The sequence below is a fragment of the Paramormyrops kingsleyae genome, chromosome 5 (assembly GCF_048594095.1).
Source record: "Paramormyrops kingsleyae isolate MSU_618 chromosome 5, PKINGS_0.4, whole genome shotgun sequence".
Taxonomy (NCBI): domain Eukaryota; kingdom Metazoa; phylum Chordata; class Actinopteri; order Osteoglossiformes; family Mormyridae; genus Paramormyrops; species Paramormyrops kingsleyae.
The window spans coordinates 8,989,127-9,012,430 of record NC_132801.1 but is presented as its reverse complement, the minus strand read 5'-3'; the positions used below and the strand labels follow the sequence as shown (position 1 = coordinate 9,012,430).

The 23,304-nt window shown below is 42.4% G+C and overlaps 2 protein-coding genes across 10 annotated transcripts in view; both read right to left on the bottom strand.

The window, feature by feature from the left end:
* Nucleotides 1-850, bottom strand: part of grin2bb (glutamate receptor, ionotropic, N-methyl D-aspartate 2B, genome duplicate b) — a 64,245-nt gene extending 63,395 nt beyond the window's left edge. For 4 of the 6 annotated variants that reach the window (XM_072712044.1, XM_072712045.1, XM_072712043.1 and 1 more), the window contains exon 1: nt 13-850. The gene's annotated coding sequence lies outside the window, so the exon portion shown is untranslated. The remainder of the gene's footprint in view (nt 1-12) is intronic. The other 2 variants (XM_072712049.1, XM_072712051.1) reach the window with 1 other exon arrangement.
* Nucleotides 851-7,059: 6,209 nt separating this feature from the next.
* atf7ip (activating transcription factor 7 interacting protein) overlaps nt 7,060-23,304 on the bottom strand; it is a 68,221-nt gene continuing 51,976 nt past the window's right edge. For 3 of the 4 annotated variants that reach the window (XM_072712042.1, XM_023799835.2, XM_023799836.2), the window contains exons 7-14: nt 21,426-21,502; nt 14,595-14,668; nt 13,012-13,668; nt 11,692-11,732; nt 9,067-9,130; nt 8,825-8,974; nt 8,263-8,345; nt 7,060-8,019 (exon numbers count right to left, since the gene is read on the bottom strand). In XM_072712042.1, coding sequence (XP_072568143.1) covers nt 7,531-8,019; nt 8,263-8,345; nt 8,825-8,974; nt 9,067-9,130; nt 11,692-11,732; nt 13,012-13,668; nt 14,595-14,668; nt 21,426-21,502 — 1,635 coding nt within the window. In that variant the 3' untranslated portion in view covers nt 7,060-7,530. The remainder of the gene's footprint in view (nt 8,020-8,262; nt 8,346-8,824; nt 8,975-9,066; nt 9,131-11,691; nt 11,733-13,011; nt 13,669-14,594; nt 14,669-21,425; nt 21,503-23,304) is intronic. The other variant, XM_023799838.2, reaches the window with a different exon arrangement.

Sequence of the window (23,304 nt, the reverse complement as noted above, 5' to 3'; positions counted from 1 at the left end):
CGTCAAACCTACCTATAAATACATTACAGAATCCCCCGACACAGGGATGCATAAGGTGGAGGGAGAAGAAAAAGAAAAGGAAAAAATAAAATCATTGATGAGGAGGCGTATTTTTTTTTTTTTTTTTTTTTTTTAGAAAAAGATCTCTTTAAAATTATCTGCCCAAAAAGTTAATCTTTAAATTAATCAGACTTTGGGAGAAGAGGCTCTGAGGTACTGAGGGAAGGGAAAGAGGAGGGGGCAATGAAATGGGGAGGGGGTGAATATAGAGAGGGAATGAAGAGATGGAGAGAAGGATTAAGCGGGACAGATACAGAAAAAAGGATGAAAGGGGAAAATGAAAGACAACCCCCCCCCAAAAAAAACTCTCCCCCCCTTTCTATATCGTCCTCCCCATTTGTCACTCATACATAGTAGAAATTGTTGACTAGGTAGATAGAGAAATAGATGAGGAGGCAGAGGAGGGAGATCGCGAGTAAATGGAAAGATGAAGCACCTCCCAGCACCACGATGAGGAAAAAGAAGAACAAAAACCTAAAGAAAAAAATGAATACTCCAGAAGCTTCCGTGTTTCCTTCTTATTTTTGAGGGAGGGGGGTCATCAGTGATTTCCCCTCTCCCCTTGTTTCTCTTCTGTCTTCTTTTATCTCTCAAAGGAGATAATATCCGGAAAAAAAATAATAAACAGCCATTCGCTGTAGCGGCAATGAGGCGCTAGAGGCAGGTGGAGTGTGCAGCGTGTTTGTAGCGTCACCGCGGTTTGCAGGCGCGCAGGGAACCGGCCGCCGTCGCCTGTCGCAGCAGCGCTACTCTGCCGAGCTGAAATCGCGCTGCCTCGCTCCTTCCTCTCCCTCCCTCGCCCGAAAAGCAGGGGAGAGGGTGGCCAGGAGGTGGGCCGTTCCACAGTATTAGTATGCGTGTGTGTGGGGAAGGGGGGGCTCTTTGCAACAAATGTCAAGGAACAAGCTTTTATTAAGAATTAAAAGTGAACGGCTCCCCCTGCTGTAAAAGGAAATGTATCTGGGCACCTTTCTTTAGTGTAAACTCTCATTTAACACACCGTGTGTGCATTTTACTAGTTGTAGGTAATCCTCATTTCTAAGTAAAATTACAGGTATTCATTTATTTGCTTTAATTAATAATCTTTGGATTTATTTTCAGTATTAATATAAAAGTATTGCCGTCAGGGATGGGTAAATAACGGGAAGAAGCCAACGGCATTTCCCAATAGCAGAGAAAACACAGCATAACTGTTCTTATCCATTAGAACAATATTTAGGACAATACAGTGATGCTTTGTGGGAAAAGTATTGGCTGAAGAAGTGCAAGGAAAACGCAACATGCCATTCTGAAGAGAAGTATGAACAGGTGGAAAGATTTAGTTGTACTAGATGTACTAGTTGTTAGCATCAGCCCCCCCCCCCCCCCCGAAGTTGTGTCCTGTCGGTTATGACATCACATAACACATGTTCCTCCACCGATCCTCTGTCCATGGCCTATCCGTACCCCCCCCCCCCCCCATCGATTTCCGTCTGCATGTTCACTGGCCCCCATTTCCGTAGCCCCCGTTCCAGCCTCTGCTTGCCCTTCTGGCTTTTGTCGCTCCCTCCATCCCGGCTTGGCACGCGGCTCCTGCTGCATTTCATCTGGAGTGAAGATTTTCGTTTTTGAAAAATCTGAGCACAAATACAAGGAAGACAGAATCAAAGGAAGTGCTAGTCGTCAACCTCCGCAGACAGAAAAAAAAAATCACAATAGCAGAAATGTTGCAGCACTTATTGATGGTTTCAGTATGAAACAAACTAATACCTACATTTGCCGCTAAGGCGCTACAATGAAAGCATGAAACAGTAACCGGTTAATTGCAGTTCAAATGAATTTTATCATGTGATATTCATTATTTGATATTATACGTCCATAATTGTAGCAACAACACATAGCGGTGGCTGTGGAGAGCGTTACAAAGAGCTCAATCATTACCCATGTGGCTGCGCTGTCAGGCACCCCGAGTTAAACTTGTGTTATTCTGTCCCCATGTGGCCGGTATCATAACAACAGCTTAAATGAGCCGCAGGCAAGGCGAAGAAGCCAAGATGAAACAACGGAGAGACTAACATCTGCTGAGCAGGGGCAGAGAAGAAAGGAGCGAGAAAGAGGAGAGCAGAAGAAGAAAAATATGCAAATGACAAAGATTATAATAATGTGTGATTCCAGGCCTGCGTTCGATTGAGCAGCCGGAGAAGGAATGTTTCCAGCAAAAGAAAGTTTCTCTAGCAAGAGAGTGATGCTGATAAACAATCCGTACGCGAATTATGATGTGGGGCAGGACCCTTCAAACAAAGAAACACATGCAGTTCAAACATTAGATTGATTACAAAGGCAGAAGGAAAACTGGACACCAGTGCATGGCAGATAGCATACACCAGTTACCTCAGGAATCCACACAGTCCATGTTTTTGCTCCCCCCCAGCTTCCTGCCAGACAGTCCACGGTAGGGAGCTGGGAGGGAGCAAAATCATGGACTCGCTGTGGGTCCCAGAGTACAGCTCATCCTTTCTGAACCCGGCTTCAGGCACTGAATCATTATCACCACACACAGGTCATCTTCAGGTGCACTGTAGGAGGTCCCCATGGATTCTGGCAGCTTTTACAGCACAATTCCTACCGGTGCCATCAGGACAGCAGGTGGCGTAGCAGTTAAGGAGCTGGACTGGTGATGAGGAGGACTGAAATCGAACTGCCTGGAGAGGGGCCATCGTCATACCCTTGATCAAGGTGCTTCGCCCGAAAGTGCTTCAGTGCACATGGAGATTGGAAATGGGAGAGTTGTGAACAGTGCCAGCTGTTTTGGATGAAAGCATCTGTTAGGCCGAAAAAAAATAATAATGCGATAATACAGGCACAGCAGGCTGTGACGAAAGCCAGCCATTTGTACCATGGAAAGGGTAGAAATGAGCTGGCACAAAAATGCTTCCAACACTTGGGCTTCAAGGACACACAGATTATAAACGGGGGTTTGAAAACCCTCTAAAATTATATAAAGTAAGTCTGACCTACTTTTTTCCCCACAACTGTAGTCCAGAGGCACAAAAAGACATGCTTATATATCTGTTCCACACATCTACCAGGAAAAAAGGCCTTCAAATGTGGGCTTTGCCTTCAACTTTGTGGAAAAGTATTTATTTCCAGATACATTTTTTCGTTAACTTAAAATCTGTGCAGTCAAGTCGTAATTTTTTGGGCATAGTTTGTCAAGAAGGGAATAATCAGCAGCGTGGTGAATAAAACCAGGGACTGACACTCTTTATATGTTGCGGGTACAAATCAAACTGTCTGCCCATGTCCCCTGGGCAAAGTAGCCTTACAAAATTCAGATATAATGGTATAGGCTTTGGTATAGCTAGAGTTAAAAGTGAAATGTGACTGTGTTTGGTCATTAGGGTATAGCGAACGGTGTTCATAGGCTATATGGTTTGGTCCATTTTCCAGGTTTACCAGCTTCCAGTTCAAGTTCACGTCCGGAGGCACCCAGATAGGAGATATTACCGATGCAGTGAGCTAAAATAGCAGCTCTTAATTCTACGTGCAAATACTGTGAGGTGGCATCACATTGTCAAACTGTTACTTAACAGGCTGAAGGATTTACCCCAATTGCGCTCTTATTTATTACAGGAGCTGCAAAGGAAGCAGCATCCAGCAACCTGAGAAGACGCTCCGGATTGGCTATGTTAATCGCCTGAGTTAGGCAAACTGGACCCAGACCTCCCCATGTCTTCTAGGTGAAGAGAATAATTTTTAAGTTGGTTTTTAGATAATTCCAGAGATTTGAATGGATTTGGGTGGATTTCCGCAACACATTGGCAGATTATAGCTAACTTCTGTGCAGTGTGCATGGGGTACTGAAAGCTAACACTGGAGGCTGTCCAAGACAAAACTAAGCAGAAAATAATGATCCCCTTTAACAACACGCACTCCCACGCAACTGCGTCCGCAGCCTATATGCTGTAGGTTGTAAATGTCTTTCAAATACCACTGGCACTTATATACTATTAAGTTATTAAAACAATCCAGTGTAGAAAAAATAAGACTGGGACATTTTATAACAAAATGGGCAAAAAGCCATCCCTTTCTGTGCTGCGTGTGTACACATGACTGGTCCAGGATCTGCCAGTGTGTCAACCCATGGTTAACGGTTTGAGTTTTACCAAAGCCACCGACTTAAGATTCACTTCAAGAAATCCTAAATTTAACCCGATTAAAACTTAAATCCTAAGGATATTTTGTATCCTTTGGCCAAATATGATTAAAATGTGTCACTGAGATGTCTGACAGTGACCCGTAACTAAACGATACATAGGCCTACTATAAAATAAAAACAATATTCAGGGATCGTCACAGTAATGTAAAAAGATTTACGCTCATTACGCGCTCATGGGTTTTCCAGCACTTCTCATTTTTTCCTTCAAAGCTTTTTATCAATTATATGAGTCACTTCCCATGTTTAGTTTTGAACTAGAGCCTCATGAACCTGGCATGAGTCACTGTGACAGGTGAGCCAAGCGTGCGTTTGATCTCCACATCCTCACATAATTACGCCCAGTCCTGGAGAGCTTTAATACACTCATCATGCATATCGTTCTCTGGGTGGATTCAGAGCTTAATCACGTAGCCGTCAGCACGGTGCGATATTATGGTGGAAAGTCAGACTGCGAACGATGTCATTCCGTCCCCTTACGTTTGCAAATGTCGCCGGATTCACTGGGTCCTTCTCACATTTCCATCTCAAACTACTGAAGTGAAGCAGAACATGGTGTGGTGGAGTAGGAGCCGAAGATTCACACTTGCGCCTGACATGTTGCAGATCAGAATAAAATACATTTTTAACCTCTCAGACGGACCCTAAGATAGTCCAGCAATAGGGAATTTAGATAGTCATAAAATGGTGAATAATTGTGAAGAAAAAAAAAAATACATTTGGAAATCTGTTTTGAAATGGGAAATTTAAACGGGAAGGATGGCCACAGTGAGCTAATACCCAGATTCTGCTGTTAGATGTTTAAATCTGTTTAAAGCATCGGTTGGTTAATACAATGTCATCCGTTTTTATTTTGCAGTAGCTAACACCATATGCACAAAAGTACTGGGACACCTGGCCATTACAACTACGGGATCTTATAGGACATCCCATTCCAAATCCATAGGCATCGCTATGGAGTTGGCCTTTCCTTTGCAGCTGTAACAGCTGCCAGTCTTCTGGGGAGGCTTTCCACAAGAATGTGTCTGTGGGAATTTTGGCCGATTCATGCAGAAGAGCACTTGTGAAGTCAGGCACTGATGTTGTACATGAAGGCCTGGCTCGCAGTCTCTGTTCTGGTTCATTCCATAGGTGTTTGATGGGGTTTAGGTCTAGCTTCTGTGTGGACCAGTCAAGTTCTTCCACACCAAACTTACACAACCATGTCATTATGGACCTTGCTTTGTGCACTGGGGCACAGTCATGCTGGAAGAGAAAAGGGCCTTCCCCAAAATATTCCCACAAAATTGGAAGCATAGAATTGTCCAAAATATCTTGGTATGCTGAAGAATTACGAGTTCCCTTCACTGGAACTAAGGGATCTAGATCAACCCCTGAGAAACCCCACACCATTCTCCTTCCTTCACCACTTTACAGGTGACACACTACAGGCAAGCAGGTACCGTTCTCCTGGCATCCATTAAACCTAGACTCTTCCATCAGAATGCCACACAGAGAAGCATGATTTGTCACTCCACAGAACACGTTTCCACTGCTCCAGAGTCCAGTGGCAGTGTGCTTTACACCACTCCATCCCACGCTTCGCACTGCACATGGTGACGTGAGACTTGCATGCAGCTGCTCGGCCATGGAAGCCCATTCCATGAAGCTCTCACTGTACAGTTTATGTGCTGGGGTTAATGCCTGAGGAAGTTTGGAACTCTACAGTTATTGAGACAACAGAAGCGTTGATGACTTTTATGCACTGTGCGCCTCAACAATTACGCCGTTACTTCATGTGGTCTGCCACTTTGTGGCTGAGTTCATGCTGTTCTTAAATACCTGCACTTTGCAATAATACCACTGATTGTGGAATATCTAGCAAGGACGAAATTTCTGATCGACTTATTGTGGTATCCTATAACCAGAGATGGACATAACTGCTACGCAAGTACGCATTCACCTTTAAAAACACGTGCGACAATCGGTTGTGGTAACATTGTAAATGCGTACTCATTTTATGTGCATTTGCACTGATATGAAAAAATATAATGCATTTTTATATGCTAACTACTTCATTTGCGGTATACAGGTTAAAATGCAAGGTATTTTATTGTCGTAGCAGCGCAAATGCACAATCGATTGTCGCACGTATCGGTTTTAAAGGTGAATGCGTACTTGCGTAACAGGTGTGTCCATCCCTGCCTATAACATTGCCACACTTGAATTCACTGAGCTCATCATGACCCTTTTCTGTAAACCTGACTGCATGGCTAAGTGCTTGATTTTATACACCTGTGGCAATGGGTCTGAATGAAGCACCTGAATTGAATGACTGAGTGGCGTGTCCCAGTACTTTTATCCATATAGAGTACGTTCCCATTTAAAATTTAGACTCTTTTCCATTTTACATCACGTTCCATTCAATTAACTTTATTCAGGGGCCCCAGATACCTTAAGCCATGTATCCATCTGTTAAATATCAAATACTCTTCACAATGAAAGGTAAACAATAAAAATATATAAAATTATGGCCATCTTACATGATTACTCAACACTTCAATGTGTCAGTCAGTGTAATGTTCTTCGGCACGGCGAACTCCATTTTAACATATTTGGAGATTCTGTTAAGTTGGTAGCACTGTTGCCTCACACCTCCAAAGTGGGGGATTTAAATCTCAGCTGTGGGGGGGGGGGAGTTTGCATGATCTAACCCTAACCCTCCCATTCCTAGATGGGTGGGAAATTTGCTGATCTGATAAATACTTAAAAACATTTTTAAAATTATAATCACGCTAAATGGTTACACAAAAAAACAAGAACTGTATTCTTTAAATATCTTTATTTTCATTTTCAGTCCTATAAAGTCTGGTTACCAGACAAAAAAATAAAAAAATTAACACCTTTATACATTTAGTTTCTAAGTAGAACATACTGTAGTGGAGCATTTTTGTGCAATTCCGGTAATGCTTTTTACAAATGTTCAAAACATTTATTTATAAAACATAGGAGACAAGAGAAACTGCAGCGGTGACTGATGGAATTAAGACACATACACTGTGTGCGAATTTCAGAGCGGCACATTGGGACCCAAATATTTAAGCATCCTCAACACTTCCTGAATCGTTACCGGATACCAAACGAACCTGTAGAATGTCCTTCGACTGACTTGTCTCTTGCATTTCTTTGCCTTGAATTACTAAAGAAACCTACCGCCCCCCCCCCCAAAACATCCAGGCACAGAAATTCCAAGCAGAGGACCCATCCGTTCTTCCCTGCTGCTCTCGTAGAGTCATTTAGTTGGACGAAGAAGAACCAATGACATCAGTGCACTGGGGGTCGCAGAATGGGCCGAAACGGCCGTAGACGTCTCGAGCTTGGACGGCAAAGTAGTACGTGGAGCCGGAGACGAACTGGGTGAGCGTGCAGGCCATAGGCAGGGGAAGCGCCTTCACATCGCCGATCTTCTTCCAGTGCGAGGGCGGGGACAGCCCGCCGGCCAAGGCTGCCCCGTCCTGGTGGTAGGCATACAGGTGGTAGCTGTCCACCGCGGCACAGCTGCGGTCCGTCTCGGCCACGCACCACGACAGCACGATGCCGTTCTGGCTCTGCACGCGCGCCAGCTTCAGCTGCGGCTGCTGCGGGGGTGAGGTGTGCAGGGCCTCGGGGGGCAGGCGGGCCGGCAGCGGGGGCGGGGACGGCAAGGGGGGCAGGGGGCAGGGCTGCGGGTTAGAGCTGCTCACAGGGGAGGGGGCTGCCGTGGAGCTGGTATTACCAAGACGAGCCTTTAACAAAAAAAGGCGTAAAAGGAATTATTAGTATGGAGGAAAAGGGATATATATCGGCATGATTGACAATAATAATAATAATAACGATAATAATGATTACAATAACAATAATAATAACGCGTGTGCAACAGGGCGTAATAGATTAAGAAATGCAAAATTGTAAGCTGCTAAAGTGGTTTCCATAGATACAGCTGAAACCTCTTATACAAGTAAATTTTAGCTGCAGTGTAGCAGGCTGACCTGTAGGGAGCGCTGGAGAACAGCCACCTGCGAGCCCCCTACAGAATGTTGCCCCGTCTGAGGAGAGGAGCGCAGCAAACCCCCTAAAGAGAGAGGCAGAAAGGGAAAACATGGTAGACTAATGTCAAACTGTAAGCATGTGAAGAAGAAAAAAGCAACAGTAAATGCCTTTTCCCCTGTTAATTGCATTGTATTCTTTCCCAAAATGCCTGAATGCAAAATGTTAATATTTATTTTTACTCATGGACATAACTTTGCATGTAAACCAACATTCACACACAGAGGGGTTGGCAGGGTACAAATTCATATAGGCAAAGCAGATTGGAATTTGTTCATTTCTGCTTGTTAATGATTAATTTGTGTGTTTAGCTGTAGCATGTTGATATTATACTTGCACTTAAAACAGCAAATTAACCAGTTACTGAGGGGAGCTTAAATGGATACTATGCAGTCATCTGGTGTCCTCCTTGAGGGTGAAGGTGAAACTTGGTTCATGATATGGGGCACAGTGTTCAGGGACACTCAGCACGGGGGGGGGGGGGAGCCACAGGGCGAGGCCTACCAGTGGCGGAGGTGTGCATGTTGTTGGCACTGATGAGTGGGGGAGGAGCCCCGACTGGTCGCTGAGAAAAGGAGAAGGAAGATGAGGATGATGACGAGGAGGAGGACACAGCAGGGCCGGATGGGACAGGACCCTTCTGCACCCCCGTCACTATGTAGGGGAGGGTTAAGAAAAAAAATAAAATCTCAGACAGTGACTTCAACAGAGAGCACCAAAGAAACACTCCATGTGCTCTTCCTCACCTTGTACATCATCATCATCCTCGGTCAGGTCTATCACTGCCCCCGAGCTGTTGGTGCGAGATGCCTATAAGAGAGTCAAACCAAGATTTCACCAAATGGGTCGAGGTCAGAGTATATACCTCTATCAAACCATCAGACAGCACAGAAAGCGGTAAATATGAAGCAGGACGTGGTTGCAGACCACATCTAAGTAGGGCACAAGCACTAAGGGACTATATTCAAGTACCAGGCCGAATGACATTCGTCCTACAATTCAATGTGCCTTATATTAAAATAAAAATATACAGGGCAAGAGTTTAACACATTTACTACAAAAAAAATAACAGCCCCACTCACAACAAGAAGTCTACACTAGAATGTGCTCTTTTTTATTAAATATATCACTCCCTGGACAGGAATTTGGAAAAAATAGCTTGTTCTGTTTATATGTACAGGAGAAAAGGAATATATTCATAACAAAGCTATTTTTTTTATTACAACATATATTAACCTAGATTTCGGTGACTAAAAAATCTTCCACTGAACACAGACTCTGGGCCCACAGACTGAGTATGAAGGGGAATCAGATAATGGCCAGTGACTGGATCCCGGCCAGAGGCACATCTCAGGCAGCTCCAAACCCTCATCAGAACAGCCCCATATCCTACATCCCCACCAGCCCCGTCCCCTTTGCACTCCACTGTGATACAGTGTTTCTTCACTGCAAGGAAACGTAGTGACAGCACTTTACGAAGCCAAAGAACGAAAAAGCAATAAAAATGCTCCTTGGGTGCTGCAGGAAGCCTCAGCATAACACGTCCATTTCACGTGGACTTTAGCTAGATGCTTAGGGTTCTAAGGCGAAGCCTAATTTCCTTTTACAGAGGGAAATAGTTTCTTTAACTTAAGGACGTAAAGGAGTAACCTGGCGTGGGGAAACACCCTGACCAGCCGCGGTTCCAGGTCACTGATGACGGCAGTTACGTGCCGGGGGTTTTCATGTAGACAGAGGACACTGCAGAAGGCTGGTTGAAAAATGGTCGTGTCTGAAGTATTGTTCCCAGCGCAAGATGTTGGCGGCTACAGACCGCAAAGGCCCCCAAGCGCCTGACCTCGCCAGGGGCAGCACCATCGTCCGTCTGCTCTCCCTGGCACATGTCCTTTAGTGTCCCGGTTCACGCTAATTTCAAACATATGCTCAGAAAACTACAGTGCTGGGGGGTAAGTGGCCCCTAGAGTTTCTGGAGGGGAAGTCGGCTGAATAGGGTTATTCATACTGATTTGTTCCACCTGTCCCACGTTCTCGGCAAGATGCGGTAAGGTATGTCATTTAGTTTCCTGCTCAGTAACACAGAATAGAGTGACACTGGTCCCAAGATCTCCTTGACCCCAGAGTTCAGCACCAAAGCAAGAGTTTTATTTCACCCAGTTAGACCCATCCACCTAAACCTGCAGAAGACTTCTATTCCAAGTACCCCTGTTCCTCTCTGTCACGTTCCGCTGTCACTGGGATCCTTACACCGCTCTGACCTCACACGCTGTCATAGGTTCCATCAAAGAAAGGCAGACAGTAATCAAAAATAAAAGATGAATTTTAACTGGGATACCTTCCCATGCTCCAAAAGTCCATGCTGCGTGTCCTTAGAGTTAGGACAGATGAAGTAAAGGTGCTTGATCTGATACCTCAGGGTAAGGTTAGCTATTTTGGTTCCGTATCCAAAGTGATGTTTGGAAGAATGGACTCATTCATTCGATCTGCTATGACAGATGCACTTGACTAGAGCAGCGTTTCTCAACCCGGTCCTTGGGGACCTCCAGACGATCATGTTCATGCTCCCAGTAAAAACACTGGGTTAGATCACCTACCCATTATGGGTCTTTGCCACAAAACTGTCCCAAATGGGCTAACAGAGACAGTAACAGACTAACTAACCCTCATCCAGCAAGGTCCTTCATACTCCACTCGAAGCAGCAATAATTGTTTCCTATTCGGGTGTTGAAGGAATCAAACTCCACACTCCTGCCGTTACTCTATCTACATATTCATCTAGCGAGAGCCCAGTCACTCCTTTTACCTTTTGAAATTTAATGAGATTTCTGTCAGTGCGCTATTCTTGCTCACTGCAGTCAGATCGAAGTTTAAGTGTAGCGTCTGAATTCTTCGTTCCCATCACAAGCATTCTAGGTAGCTTCTCAGAACTTGCTCAGGTTCAGCACATTATACCACTATTTTGGTTTGGCAGTTTGCAAATTCTCTGTGTGTTTACACAGGCTTCCTCTGCCTTCTACTCACTTTACGTCAGAAGCCTCCTGTGATAGGGTCACTCTGACCTTGTACTGGTTAAGCAATTATGGAAGATGGATGGATTCTACTTGCCATAAACATTTCTTCCTCAAAAACCACTTGGAAATTCAAGGTAAAGATGAGGGAGAGGGTGACCCTGGGGATTTAGTTGCTCTCGTGGGTTCTCATTGCAATCTGCTGCGGTGATCAACACTTGTTTCCGTACCATGAGCTACAAGGTCTTAATGTTGGCTTAGTAGTGACGCTTCTGTACGCCCATTAGTGCCCATGCTTACAAAATTTTCCAAAACTTGAAAGGGCGACACCCAAGGACGGCAAAGCAAATCTGAATTGACCCTTACCTGAACAGGCGTCTTTGCGCTGGAGCTGGAGGGCTGATTATCTGGCGGGGAGAAACGGAAAGATATGAAGAGGCATTGCAGAGGCACCGGAGTGAGACCCCAGGGCTGGGCAAAGAGACCCCAGGGCACGGGGCAAAGAGACCCCAGGGCACGGGGCAAAGAGACCCCAGGGCACGGGGCAAAGAGACCCCAGGGCGCCCCTTCGATGTGATTCCCCCTTTGATTACGGTTTTATATGACATAAAGTCTCATAGAAATGCGGATTCCAGCCCACAACCTCAAAGCTCCTGAAAAGCAAAACATTTAACCAAATTTTTTAATTAAAAATAAGTCCAACACCAGCCAAATGATTTAAAGAATTTAACCTCCTTTCCTTCAAGCCCTATAGGAAAACAAATGGGTTTAAGTGCACTTGGCAGGCCTGTGCGTTTCCTTTAATCTGATTTAAAGACCTGCTATATCACTGCTAACTCAGACTTATTACAGTTCCACCCCTTGATAGTGTCTTTTTCTTCCTCCATAAATGTCAAGCTTAAGCTGCAATATCTAAAAAAAGAATATGCAATATTTTAATTAAAAAATACTGGGATAAGTGATACAGTCATCCAACACCCCCCCCCCCCCCCACACCAGCAGGTGGCACCAAGTGAGGACACAATTTTTAAAAAAAAACAAACATTTTTTAAATGTTTGTCCTTCAGAAATAAAACCGTGAAAACAAAAAAAAAAAAAAAAAGCAATATACCGATTGTCAAAATAAGCCGGTGATAAAACTTACGGTAAGCAGTGCTTCACAAACTTACATTTCATCATGTCAACAGGGAATAATTTTTAAGTGTTATTTTCAAGGCCAGATATGAGCTAGAAACTTAATATCTCCTTAACCCCAGCTCCTAAACCCGATTCTGGTTTTACCTCAAAATGTATGGTTATGGGTCTCCGTCTAACGTCAAGTCACTGCACACAAGCAATATTATAGGACTATAATAATTCCAATCATTTTTCTTTTTTTTAAGAGGACAAAGGTTTTATTCCAGGTGAGAAAAGGGGTTTAAGGGAGTGTGGTTGAAGGCTTTCAGTAAAGAAATAATAAAAAAAAAAGTAACCCTTTCAGGTTAATGTTGAATTAACTGAAATGATCAACTGATGGCTCACAACAATAAAACTACAACAATATTTGTAATGTTGTCCTTCAAGTAATGGGGAAATGGGGCACCGACAACTGCTTAAATGTGTTACTTGGTGTGTTAAAAAAAAAAAAAAAAGTACAGCGTCTGGCCCTAAATTTCAGCACCATTTAACATCGTCACATATGCGTACCTGTTTTTGAGGCCATCGTTGGCCCCGAAGCAGCCGACCCAGTAGACTGACCTCCGGTGGCGGCTGGCCCAGAGGACGCAAACGACGACGAGGTCACCCCCACCACAGAGATGGCCTGTGTGGGCGTGCGCGCGGAGGAGACGGACACACCAGAGGCTGGCGTGCTCACAATGCCACTCCCCCCAGGCGGAACGGCCCGGGCCACGGCGATCGACGGTATCGGGGTCAGGGGGGGCACGGAGGAGAGCGGGCCACTCTTCTGGAGAATGAAAGTAGTGGTCGTCTTTGATTTGCTGGTGCTCACTGCTGCCAGGGATGTGACGGGGAAGAGTTCTACACCAGTGCTGTGGTTAGCCACCATGGCCCCGCCCTGGGCATTAGTGACTGTCAGGGGGAGTTGTATGAGCAGGGGCTGCAGGGGAACTGCTTGGGGTGCAGATCCAGGGGCACTTTGGGGCACGATCCCGCTTGCTGGAGCGGCTTTCAGCATCAGCGCTCCCGGCTGGTTTTGGGATGTAACAGTTGCCGAGTTAGAGGCAGATGGAGCGGCGCTGGAGGCTGTCGATGTGGTGACGAATGAGACCACAGGTGCTGGAACTGTTGCACTGGAGGCTTGCAGGCTTGTGGTTGAGGGGGATTTGGATTCATTTGGACAGGCTAGAGGTGAGAGATATCATGAACTTAAAAAGTGTATGACACACTCGAACAAGGTCTGCTTAGGACCATTTAGAAGAGAAATTAAACCCACTAGGGGGCAGCATGGAGCAGAGCTAAGCATTACACATCTCTTGCTAGGCATCTACAAGGGGAGAATCATTTCCATTGGTTCCGTAAATACGAAAATCGATTTTTAAATTTGACAACTGCAAAACAAACGACGCTCCTCTAGACAAATCTCCATCTGAGGATTCATATGTAGAATTTTTTTTGCAAACTTAAGTTAAACATGTGGGTTCCTCAAACCTCGAATTCTATTGGCCATACAAATAACTCTTTGCTTATAGGAAGTCTGGGATTTTCATAGACGCAACGAAATGGAAATAATAAAAATGTACCAATTTGCACCGTGTAGCAGTTGGGGTAGCCTGCATAAGCTACTTAAAAAGCCACAAGGATGACCAATGGTACGCCCTGGTAGATGCTGCGGAGTCAAAATGGGCAATAGGGGTCCAGTGACGGGAGGCTGGAGAAGCTCAGAACAAGACAACGACCTCACTGTCGCTGTGCATTCTGGGAAGGCCCATTGCTCTTTCAGAAAATCTCCCCCTCTCTGTTTGCACCACCTCCCTTTCTTAAAATTTGTTCTCCGTCTTGGCTATAATACAAAAACTTGTCAACTGGTTTTAGGCCACACTCTTGTAGGCGTATTATATGCCAGCCGCCAGAGTTCAGCTTCAAAGAGTTCCTACCTCATTAATGTAGGTTTAATTGAATTATAGTAATTTCCCTTTTGATGAAAAGGATTTTCAGTACACGCATTTTAAGAACGCCCTATTAAAAAAACCTGCAGCTATAGGGAGGGGAAAAGGCAGCATGAAGGGGAAACTGGCAGGCAGAGAGCAAACAAGGACACGATCACTCACCTGTGGAGCTGACAGAATTCACAGGTTGATTCTGAGCTGCCTGTCTGGACTCTGCAGTTGTCCTGCTTGGGCTGCTGACAGAAAGGGATGGAATTAAATTTATGGGAAGCAGCAGAATTTCATAAGTACATTTATTAATTATAATGAAGACAACAGCTGGATTTTACCACCAAAGCCCAACTGTATAAAGAGGATGAAGACAGTTTCATTAGTTATGCACAAAAGTAACTAACTGTACTTGTCTTGCTGTTTTTTTTTTCAGTAAACAACTAATGGTACAACAGCAGTTCCCCTCATTGAGATTTTAACCTGTAGCCCATCACACATTTACTGCCCGTCTTCCTCTATGTTGCATTAGAATGCTGCTGAACTTCCTTAAACAAATATCTCCATCAAAATTTAAGAGAATGTTAGATTGCCATAATGAATATGCTCTGAACAAAAGCAGGGAAATGTATTTACTGCACAGAGGCAGAGCAGCAGAGTGCCGAGGCCAAGATCAAAGCCCATTGGTGGAATGGCCTTTGGCAAAACGGAGCTCTGATACTCAGTGACAGGATAAAAGCCTGCCACTCGACTGCAAAAACTGGGGTTATCCTGTGCCATGCATATGCCCTCGCTCTGGCTCACACTCCTGAATGCACCGTGAACTTCACACGCATGGGGCGGGACAGTGTGGCCCTGCAGACCGTGACCCCCCCCCCCCAAGGCCACAATAAAAATGCTTCAAGGCTGCTCAACAGCTTCTCAACAGCGGTTGCTGACTGTCTGAACCACTTTCCCACCACTCCTGAGTATGAGCCGGGCGTCTGTGAGACCGGCTTTCTGGCACGGCGGTGCGCAGAATGATAGCCTGTTTTCTATTCCTGCTTGGTCAGCTCAGGTGGCCCTTCTTGACTGGATATTAATTTGTTTTTGAGCTGTAGCTTCATATTGTATCACAGTCAATATCAGGTCCTTCGGATAAATGCTCTATTCGAATGTTTATGGAAAAGCAAAATGCTATTAGGAAAATGTCTCAAATGAAATGGACAAGAAACAGCCGCATGTAAATATACCTTAACACCGGAACATAGCTCAACAGTTTTAATATATATTAATGACAGACATGATTATAAGGCTTGTCATCATATGTTTGTTGCTAATGTATATTAAAGCTGTTAAAATGTTAGGATACTATACTTACAAGCTGCCTATTAATGTTCTATGAATGCATTATGAAGATACAACGAATATTCAGACAACGCATAATGAAGTAATTATGAAGGATGGAGTTCATAGGAAAGCATTACCAAAGATTGTTGATATTGTCACGTGTATTTTTATCTAAGCGATTTCTTGTTGTTTAGCCATATGAAGAAAAAACAAAATCTTGACTTTTTTTTCCCCGACAGAAAAAAAAGTGTGAATCTCCAAATTGATGACCTCCTCTGATTTACGTTTGACAGGCAATCAAAAATGACATTCAGTAATGTGCAGTGTTCAGACTTTTCCCACACAGCCTGCCCTACACATGCCCATTTTCAGGTCCTTGCAGTCTTTCTATGCCTGGACTTGGAATAGTGCAAAACTTCAGATACAGACTTGCTAATGTGTTCTGATTGTTCCCTTGCTACATGACCTAGCTGTGCTTCAACTTCAAGTCAGGGGAGGATCCTTTCTGGTACAGAAGAAAGTGATTAATCATGCTTTTAATGGAAAATTAGTTCCAAATGCAGCAGAATATTCTCTAATCCAGACCTGACCAAAGCTGGGTGGGTCTATATCCAACCCATGTTGTTATCTTAACTGGCTGAAAAGACCATTTAAAAAGGATTAAGTCTTATCTATGAAGATGGATAACTTCCAGAAATCTTTGACTGAATTATTTTAGTTAATAAATATATAGTAAAATGCAGCAAGTCGACTATTGCAGCTTCCATTGTACATGAAAATAATCATTAAAAATGGCCTTTCAGATGGTGAAGCCTGGATTTGTCCCTCCACGCCAAATAACTGCCCAAGCCTGCCCTAATCATTCTTAGTATGGAATGAGGTGTGTGAGTTTCGCCAGACACTGCCAGACTCATGCTGGCCATGGTACATGATGACTCATCTACAGAACACTGTTCCAGAAAGCTTGAGGATCACATACAGTTTCTGGGAAACCCGAGATGGGCATTCATGTTCTTAGTGAGCAGTCATTTCCACTTCGCTACTCCAGCACGTATTCAATTGTCGCCTAGAGACTTTCTGATAGAGGAATAATACATTAGCATCATTGGAAGCGAGAGAGGTCTGCAGATCTTTTTTTTCTAGGGCCTGTTAATTGACACTCTGCATAATTTTACAACGTGCTGTTGAATTTTTTTCTGGAGAAAAAAACCACTTCTGGGAGGAATGAGCACTTCTCATTTGAACAACACGGCTTCTATTGTGGTTCAGTGACACTCCACTTTCAAAACCTGACATGTATCAGGAGGTCTTCAGACATTAATCTCGATTGGGGAATGGGGCTCTTTTAAAACTGTATGCTGATAAGTTTACACTGGTAGGAAATATTATTTATATTGGGCAAGTCCAGCCGCAATCTGGCATGATTATTTACAAAAGGGACAAAGGTGTGTTTGATTAACTTGTAGTCAAAACAGCATCAGAATGGTGTGATTCAATCTATACACTACAAGCCACAGAAAAATATGATTCACTGTGTAAAAATCAGACAAGGGAAAAATAGTCCTCTATGGAACAATTTTTGAAACATACAGCCACACTATAGGAGATGTATATAATACTCACATGGACACAGTGGAAATACTCACTGTTAACAAAAGCAAGGGCAAAAGAAGGACATTAGTTTATTACCCTAACAAATTGGGCCGGTCTACATTTACATTCTGGCTAACACAAGAGCCAATTAGTGCATTTTTGTTAGCAGCAATTTTGTCTGCAAATTAACATTTGCTATGTATCTGAAATCTACTCTTTGCATAATCATACTGTCGTCACACACACACACACACACATAGACACACACATACACAAATTCACATCTCATTACTCATTAAATGAATATTTAGTTATTTAAAAAAAAAACTAAACTTTTGTAAATGACCACAGTTGACTGACTCCAGAACTCTTCAAACAAACAAAAATTTCCTTGCAATCTGTGTATTCAGTCTCAGTTCCAGTGAGGCGGCTGCTATTCCATGCAAATTCAGCCGTGAGTCACTATAGGTTTGTGGGAATGAACAAACAACACAAGTGAAAATAGGCAAGATCTGAGATCTCGTGTGCAGCAGCCACTCTTGCCATCAGGTTTATACTGACCGAAGCCTGACACTTACTGGGGCTCACAGCTCCTGCGGCACGGAGCACGAATGCCCTCACAAAGTCGTTTATGTTTCCATTTCACTAGCATTTACATAGTTAGGTCTCCAAGCAGCACCACTGCTCTCCTGACTATGATTAAACATGGATTTCTCATCCTTCAGTTCTGCCAGCAATTCATTTCTTTTGTCCACTGGGTTGACTTTGCAAGCAATTCTGTTTCTCAGCATTATGAATCAGATATTGCATCTAAATATTACATTCCTTCTGTGCTGTTGTGCCCCCTCATGTGGAAAAGTTAAGAATAGCAGTTTTTTTTAACTTTTAAAAAAAAAAAGATTTTTCAAATTGATACATTCATTTTCTAAAAACCATCTTCAGTGCAAAACAAGACCCTGCAGGCTAAGAGTTTGACACCTGTCAATGGTCTGTCATACAGAAGTTCTGTGTCATAATGCAGAGCATGAGTATGAAAGCTGACTAGTCATGAAGGAGAAATACTAGATATCAGCAACAGATAATCTACAGGATTCAGGGTCAGCAGTGGCACTATAGATTTTTGTTTGCTTTGGGGTACCTAATAAATATTTGTTTTAAAAAAATGCTTGCATACTGTACCACTGCTTGTTTTTATAATAAAGGTGTTCAGCCCCTCCGCTTACAAAAAAACATGTATGTTTTGTTGTACAACAGTTGTAAAAACATACAGGTATCTGTTCATAACGTCCTGTCATGTAACGCATGATTATATATACGTCAGGTCCATGCCAAATTATATATACTGAGAGACGCCTGACAGTGGACACAGTTTGTGTGTATCGCTCAGTGTAACAGCTGCAGGAGAATGGGCAGCCCTGTCAGCCATATAATGACCCACAGTCCATATCTAACTTGTAATACAGCATGCATGTAATAAAGTATGTGTGATGGACAAGCTATAATAAGCAGATATGAAACAGATACAGTACCTATACAGTGCATATAATGTAAAAAGAAACTGCATAAAAAGAAATTTACTGTACAATAAAATATTTCGCTACATCTTCTTTCGCACCTTCCAGTGCTCTACTGTGCACCTTTTGATTTCGTAGTCCCTTATTTTTCGTGAAATTTTACTCCAATCTGTTTTTATTATGAAGTGTTGTGATTTTACATTTACATTATTTGCTGCAGGATACTGTATAAGGCTGGGCGATATGACCTCAAATCAATATCGTGATAAACTGAACCTCGATTACGATTAATGAACAATTATTTAGTTGTTGCTTTTTTTGCCCTCATATTTCATTCACAGGATCCTGTACTGTGAATACGCTCAACTATTAAAGCTGGGATATTTTTTCTAATGAAAGACTGCATATCTTTATGATTTTAAAATAACTGAAGGAAACACACATATAAACCATTTTGGGTTATTTGTTGAATACTTATAATAAATAGTTTGCTTTTCTAACAAAGAAAATAAACCATTCATAGTGATCACTTCTCTGGGTGAAATTGATTACTATAAACAGATGATCATTATAACCGTTTTTTTTTTCTTTGTATCTCAGGCAGATTACAATGTAATTGACATTTGTATATTTATTACACGAAAATAAGATAATAAAACAGAGTTGCTATTTACTTAATTTTACTGACTCAAAATACAGTACAGCTGTTTCAAACCCTTTTCAAATTACAGTACTGCACAAATTACTCAACTGTGCATAATTCACTATAACACATAATAATGCAATGTAATGTTATTCTGTATTGCACTATTACACTTTTAAGCTCTTTACTGTCTTATCGTTATTTCTCTTGTTGTACTGAGCATGTTTAAGACAAAAGAATTTGCCTCGGGATAAAATTCTTCTTATCTTATCTTAAGAAACACACTATGATACAGTAAATGGTACAGAAAATACAGCTTACTGCAGTTTCACTGCTGCATCTCATTGGCTGATTTTTTCATAAATGTTGATGAGTCCATATCCGTAATTGAGAGAAAATTACTTTATTTTTCCCGTCATGTTTTCTGTGCACGCAGCATTAGTCTCAGGTAGCTAGCTAGAAGCAGATGGGTTACCGCGAGGCAAAGTAGGCAAGGAAAGAAAGAAAAAAAAAGAATTACCATAATTTTTGTTTTTTCCATACGTTATACATAAAAGACCCAAAACACTGTAAGCAGAGCACTTGATTACTATAAGTTTGCTCACAACAATCGGACCACAAGCAAGGTACGCAATACGCAGAGAACTGTGATGCGTCGGGGGAAAATCAGCTGAATCGCGATATAGGGGGGGATCACTGTATTTTAAATATTACTAGTGCTGTAACTGACTGGTTTTATTACCTTTGGCAGCTAAAACACTTTTTCCGCAGTGTTTACATCTGACCTCTTTTTGTTCAATGTCGTCTTCACTAAAGCCACAATGTTTTCAAACGACGGACACAGCATTTTATTTTGGTACAAGTTGCTCAGTCGGCTTGCTGTTTGAGTTCTCCTCCATGTTGCTTCTAACCCTGCCTTCAAGTCATGTCGGAAATATCGTAAATACAAGACGAGAGCACACAAAGAACACTACAAAGTCGTATTTACCAGTGGGAAACTCTGGATTTTCTTTAAGCCCCAATTAAGTTCCCGAGTTGTTAGCGTCTCATTACAACAATCATGGCGGAGGCAATGGATAGCTCTACTGTGTAAGGCGAATTATTTTGTAGGTAGTAAATTTTACAGACGTGTCATTGCAGAACTCTGAATTGTTCTGAATGTTGAGGAGATGGTTATTAAACGGTGTATCGTGAAATAAAATAGTTTTTTATCTGATATGTAGCTGCTACCTGCTGAGCAAAGGATTACAAGAATTTCAATTAACGCTGCGAATGCGTTTTGGTGTTTGAGGAATAAGAAATACGGCAAAACAAAGCGTAGCTTTCTTATCATCTCCATTTTCCTCCACTTGAACATGCGTCGTATCGTAATTATGATTTCCCAACTCCCTAGTCAGATCTTCCCAGTAGGACCTGAATGCAGCATTCATAGATTGGACAGGGCGGGTCACGTGACAACACATGCGGTAGCATGTTTTTAAGGGGACAGTACATGAACACACACACAGGGAAAAGTTTTAACATTTTGATTAAGTATTAACAAAATTTTAAAAAATGACAAAGTAACAGACATGGGCAAGATTACGTCGATTGGAGGTTCTGAATGTTGGTTTTGATTAATTTTAGATTAATTGTCCAGTCCTAGTACTGTTTGTATATACAGTACTGTACTTTATGCCTTGCCTCTCCCCTATAACTGTCAGGATATGCCCAAATTGACTTGCGTCCAGTGGTTCCGATCCCAATGCGAATGTGAGTTGACAGATACCTGTATAGGATAATATAGGACTAACAGATGCAAGCCAATTCCTTGCAGTAGAACATGGATGCAGGTAATATGCTTACATCACATCTTAGGCATACCTGCTTTGTTGAACAACCATAACAAATGGCTTTAAAAAAAATCTTTGAAATCTGCACTCTTACCGTGACACGGGAGTGGCACTTGATGTGGAAACGGACGTAGTGGGAGCAGTGGGAGCAGTGGAAGCAGTGGATGAGACCTAAAAAAAAAAGCATGATAAATCACAGATCATCTAACAAAATGACTGACTTCCCTTCATGAGATAATAGTTTTCTTACACCTTATGACAATTGCCCCCTTTGCATGTAGGCACCTGTTTTCATCTCTAGACAGAAATATATTGTGGACAGTATTCAGTCCTATCAAACACATAAATTAACAGCAAAGGCATTGGGAAATCACTTTAGATAATTTTAGTCCCATTAAACAACAACATTTTCTAATTTCCTTATTGGACACAGATTTGGATATTTTCAGCTATTCACTGACCACCTAAAACGGCAATATTAAGCCTCCCCAAATGACTGTTTAATTTTAACTCACCACTAGGTGGTGATGTGACATAAAAACTAATCACAATTCACACAAACTCATAAGACATAGTGCAATCTGGCACTGCAGTGTCATCTTCTTCAGCGGAGAGAAAACTTATTTTATAAGACTCAATGATTCGACGAAAACTGAAATGTTTATTATATTATTAAAATAAGGAAACACCAGAGCTACCAAACCATCCGAAAATGCTTAGCCCGAATACAATGAGTTTTACGGTAGTAAATTTATTTGCTCAATGTTTTAAAATCAAGTTAGCTAAGGTAAAAAAAAAAAGAAGATCAATTGAGTTTTTAGATCAAGATATATTGAGTAGATTGACATCCACTGAGACATATGATAGACAATATAGTGAAATATACAGAAATCTGTCATTCCGCTATTCAGCGCCGGTAAAATTAACTGGCAAGAAGTTTTACCTCTGCAACCTCGCCCCAAATGTTACCACTCTGGCTCCAGTCAGAAAATTTTGGCGCCTCCCCTCACCCTAAGTCGGCAATATATATGTATATAAACACACAGCATTACCGTAACAGCAGCCAAGCATTGGCCAGCACCCCCCGCCCTGCCACATGACAGGGTTGTCAACTTCTCTCGCGTTTGGTGTTACTCTTACCCTTTCTGACTTTCACGCTTACACAACAATTCTTACGGCAAATCTATATTATTACATTATAAACCTAAAATTAGCTGCATCAAAAGCATTGGGGTAGTTTAAAAACCCTACAGACAAATGACAATTAATAAAACTGTTACATACATGTAAATGTGTGTGCAGACTTTTCTGGAATTGAAAATCTCACGCCAGCCAGCTAACCAAAATTGGCAACCCTGACTCAATATCCCTAAGATGGGATGTCTGATAATAGTCTTAAGTACTGCTGTATTGCGATTCTCATGATGACTGAAAATTTACTGAGTTTTCAACTATGAACAAACACTTTACGCACGTTTCCTTTTTACTGAGAGGCGGCATCTCTGCTCTGTTGTTCTTTGGACGAGCCATTTTTTTCCAAAGGGAAAATGTGCCATGTATTGTTTTTTTACTTCTACAGCTTCTCAGTATAGAACTGTTTATATAATTTATTTAAGAAATGTATGCAATTTCTGTTACATAATTCCGAATGGTGCGTGCTGGATTTGCCTATACCTAATAAACTGGCTCTAACAAATTTTCCTCACTTGTACACCATTTCGGACAAATGGGTCTGCAAAAGGAAAATGAATGAAACATGTCAAATAAAATATTTTGCATTTAGGATGGTTAATAGGGGGTAACAAACTAGATGCTGTCGGAACGACAACAATGTATTCCCCAGACAGCCACGTGACCCCTGCCCCCAGTGAATCCTTTCTCCTCTTACACCCCCAACCTATACAATATCTAGTCCTTCTACACGATTCCCACAAAGCCCAGCTTTGTGTAGCTTGTCTCATTGTAACCATCTA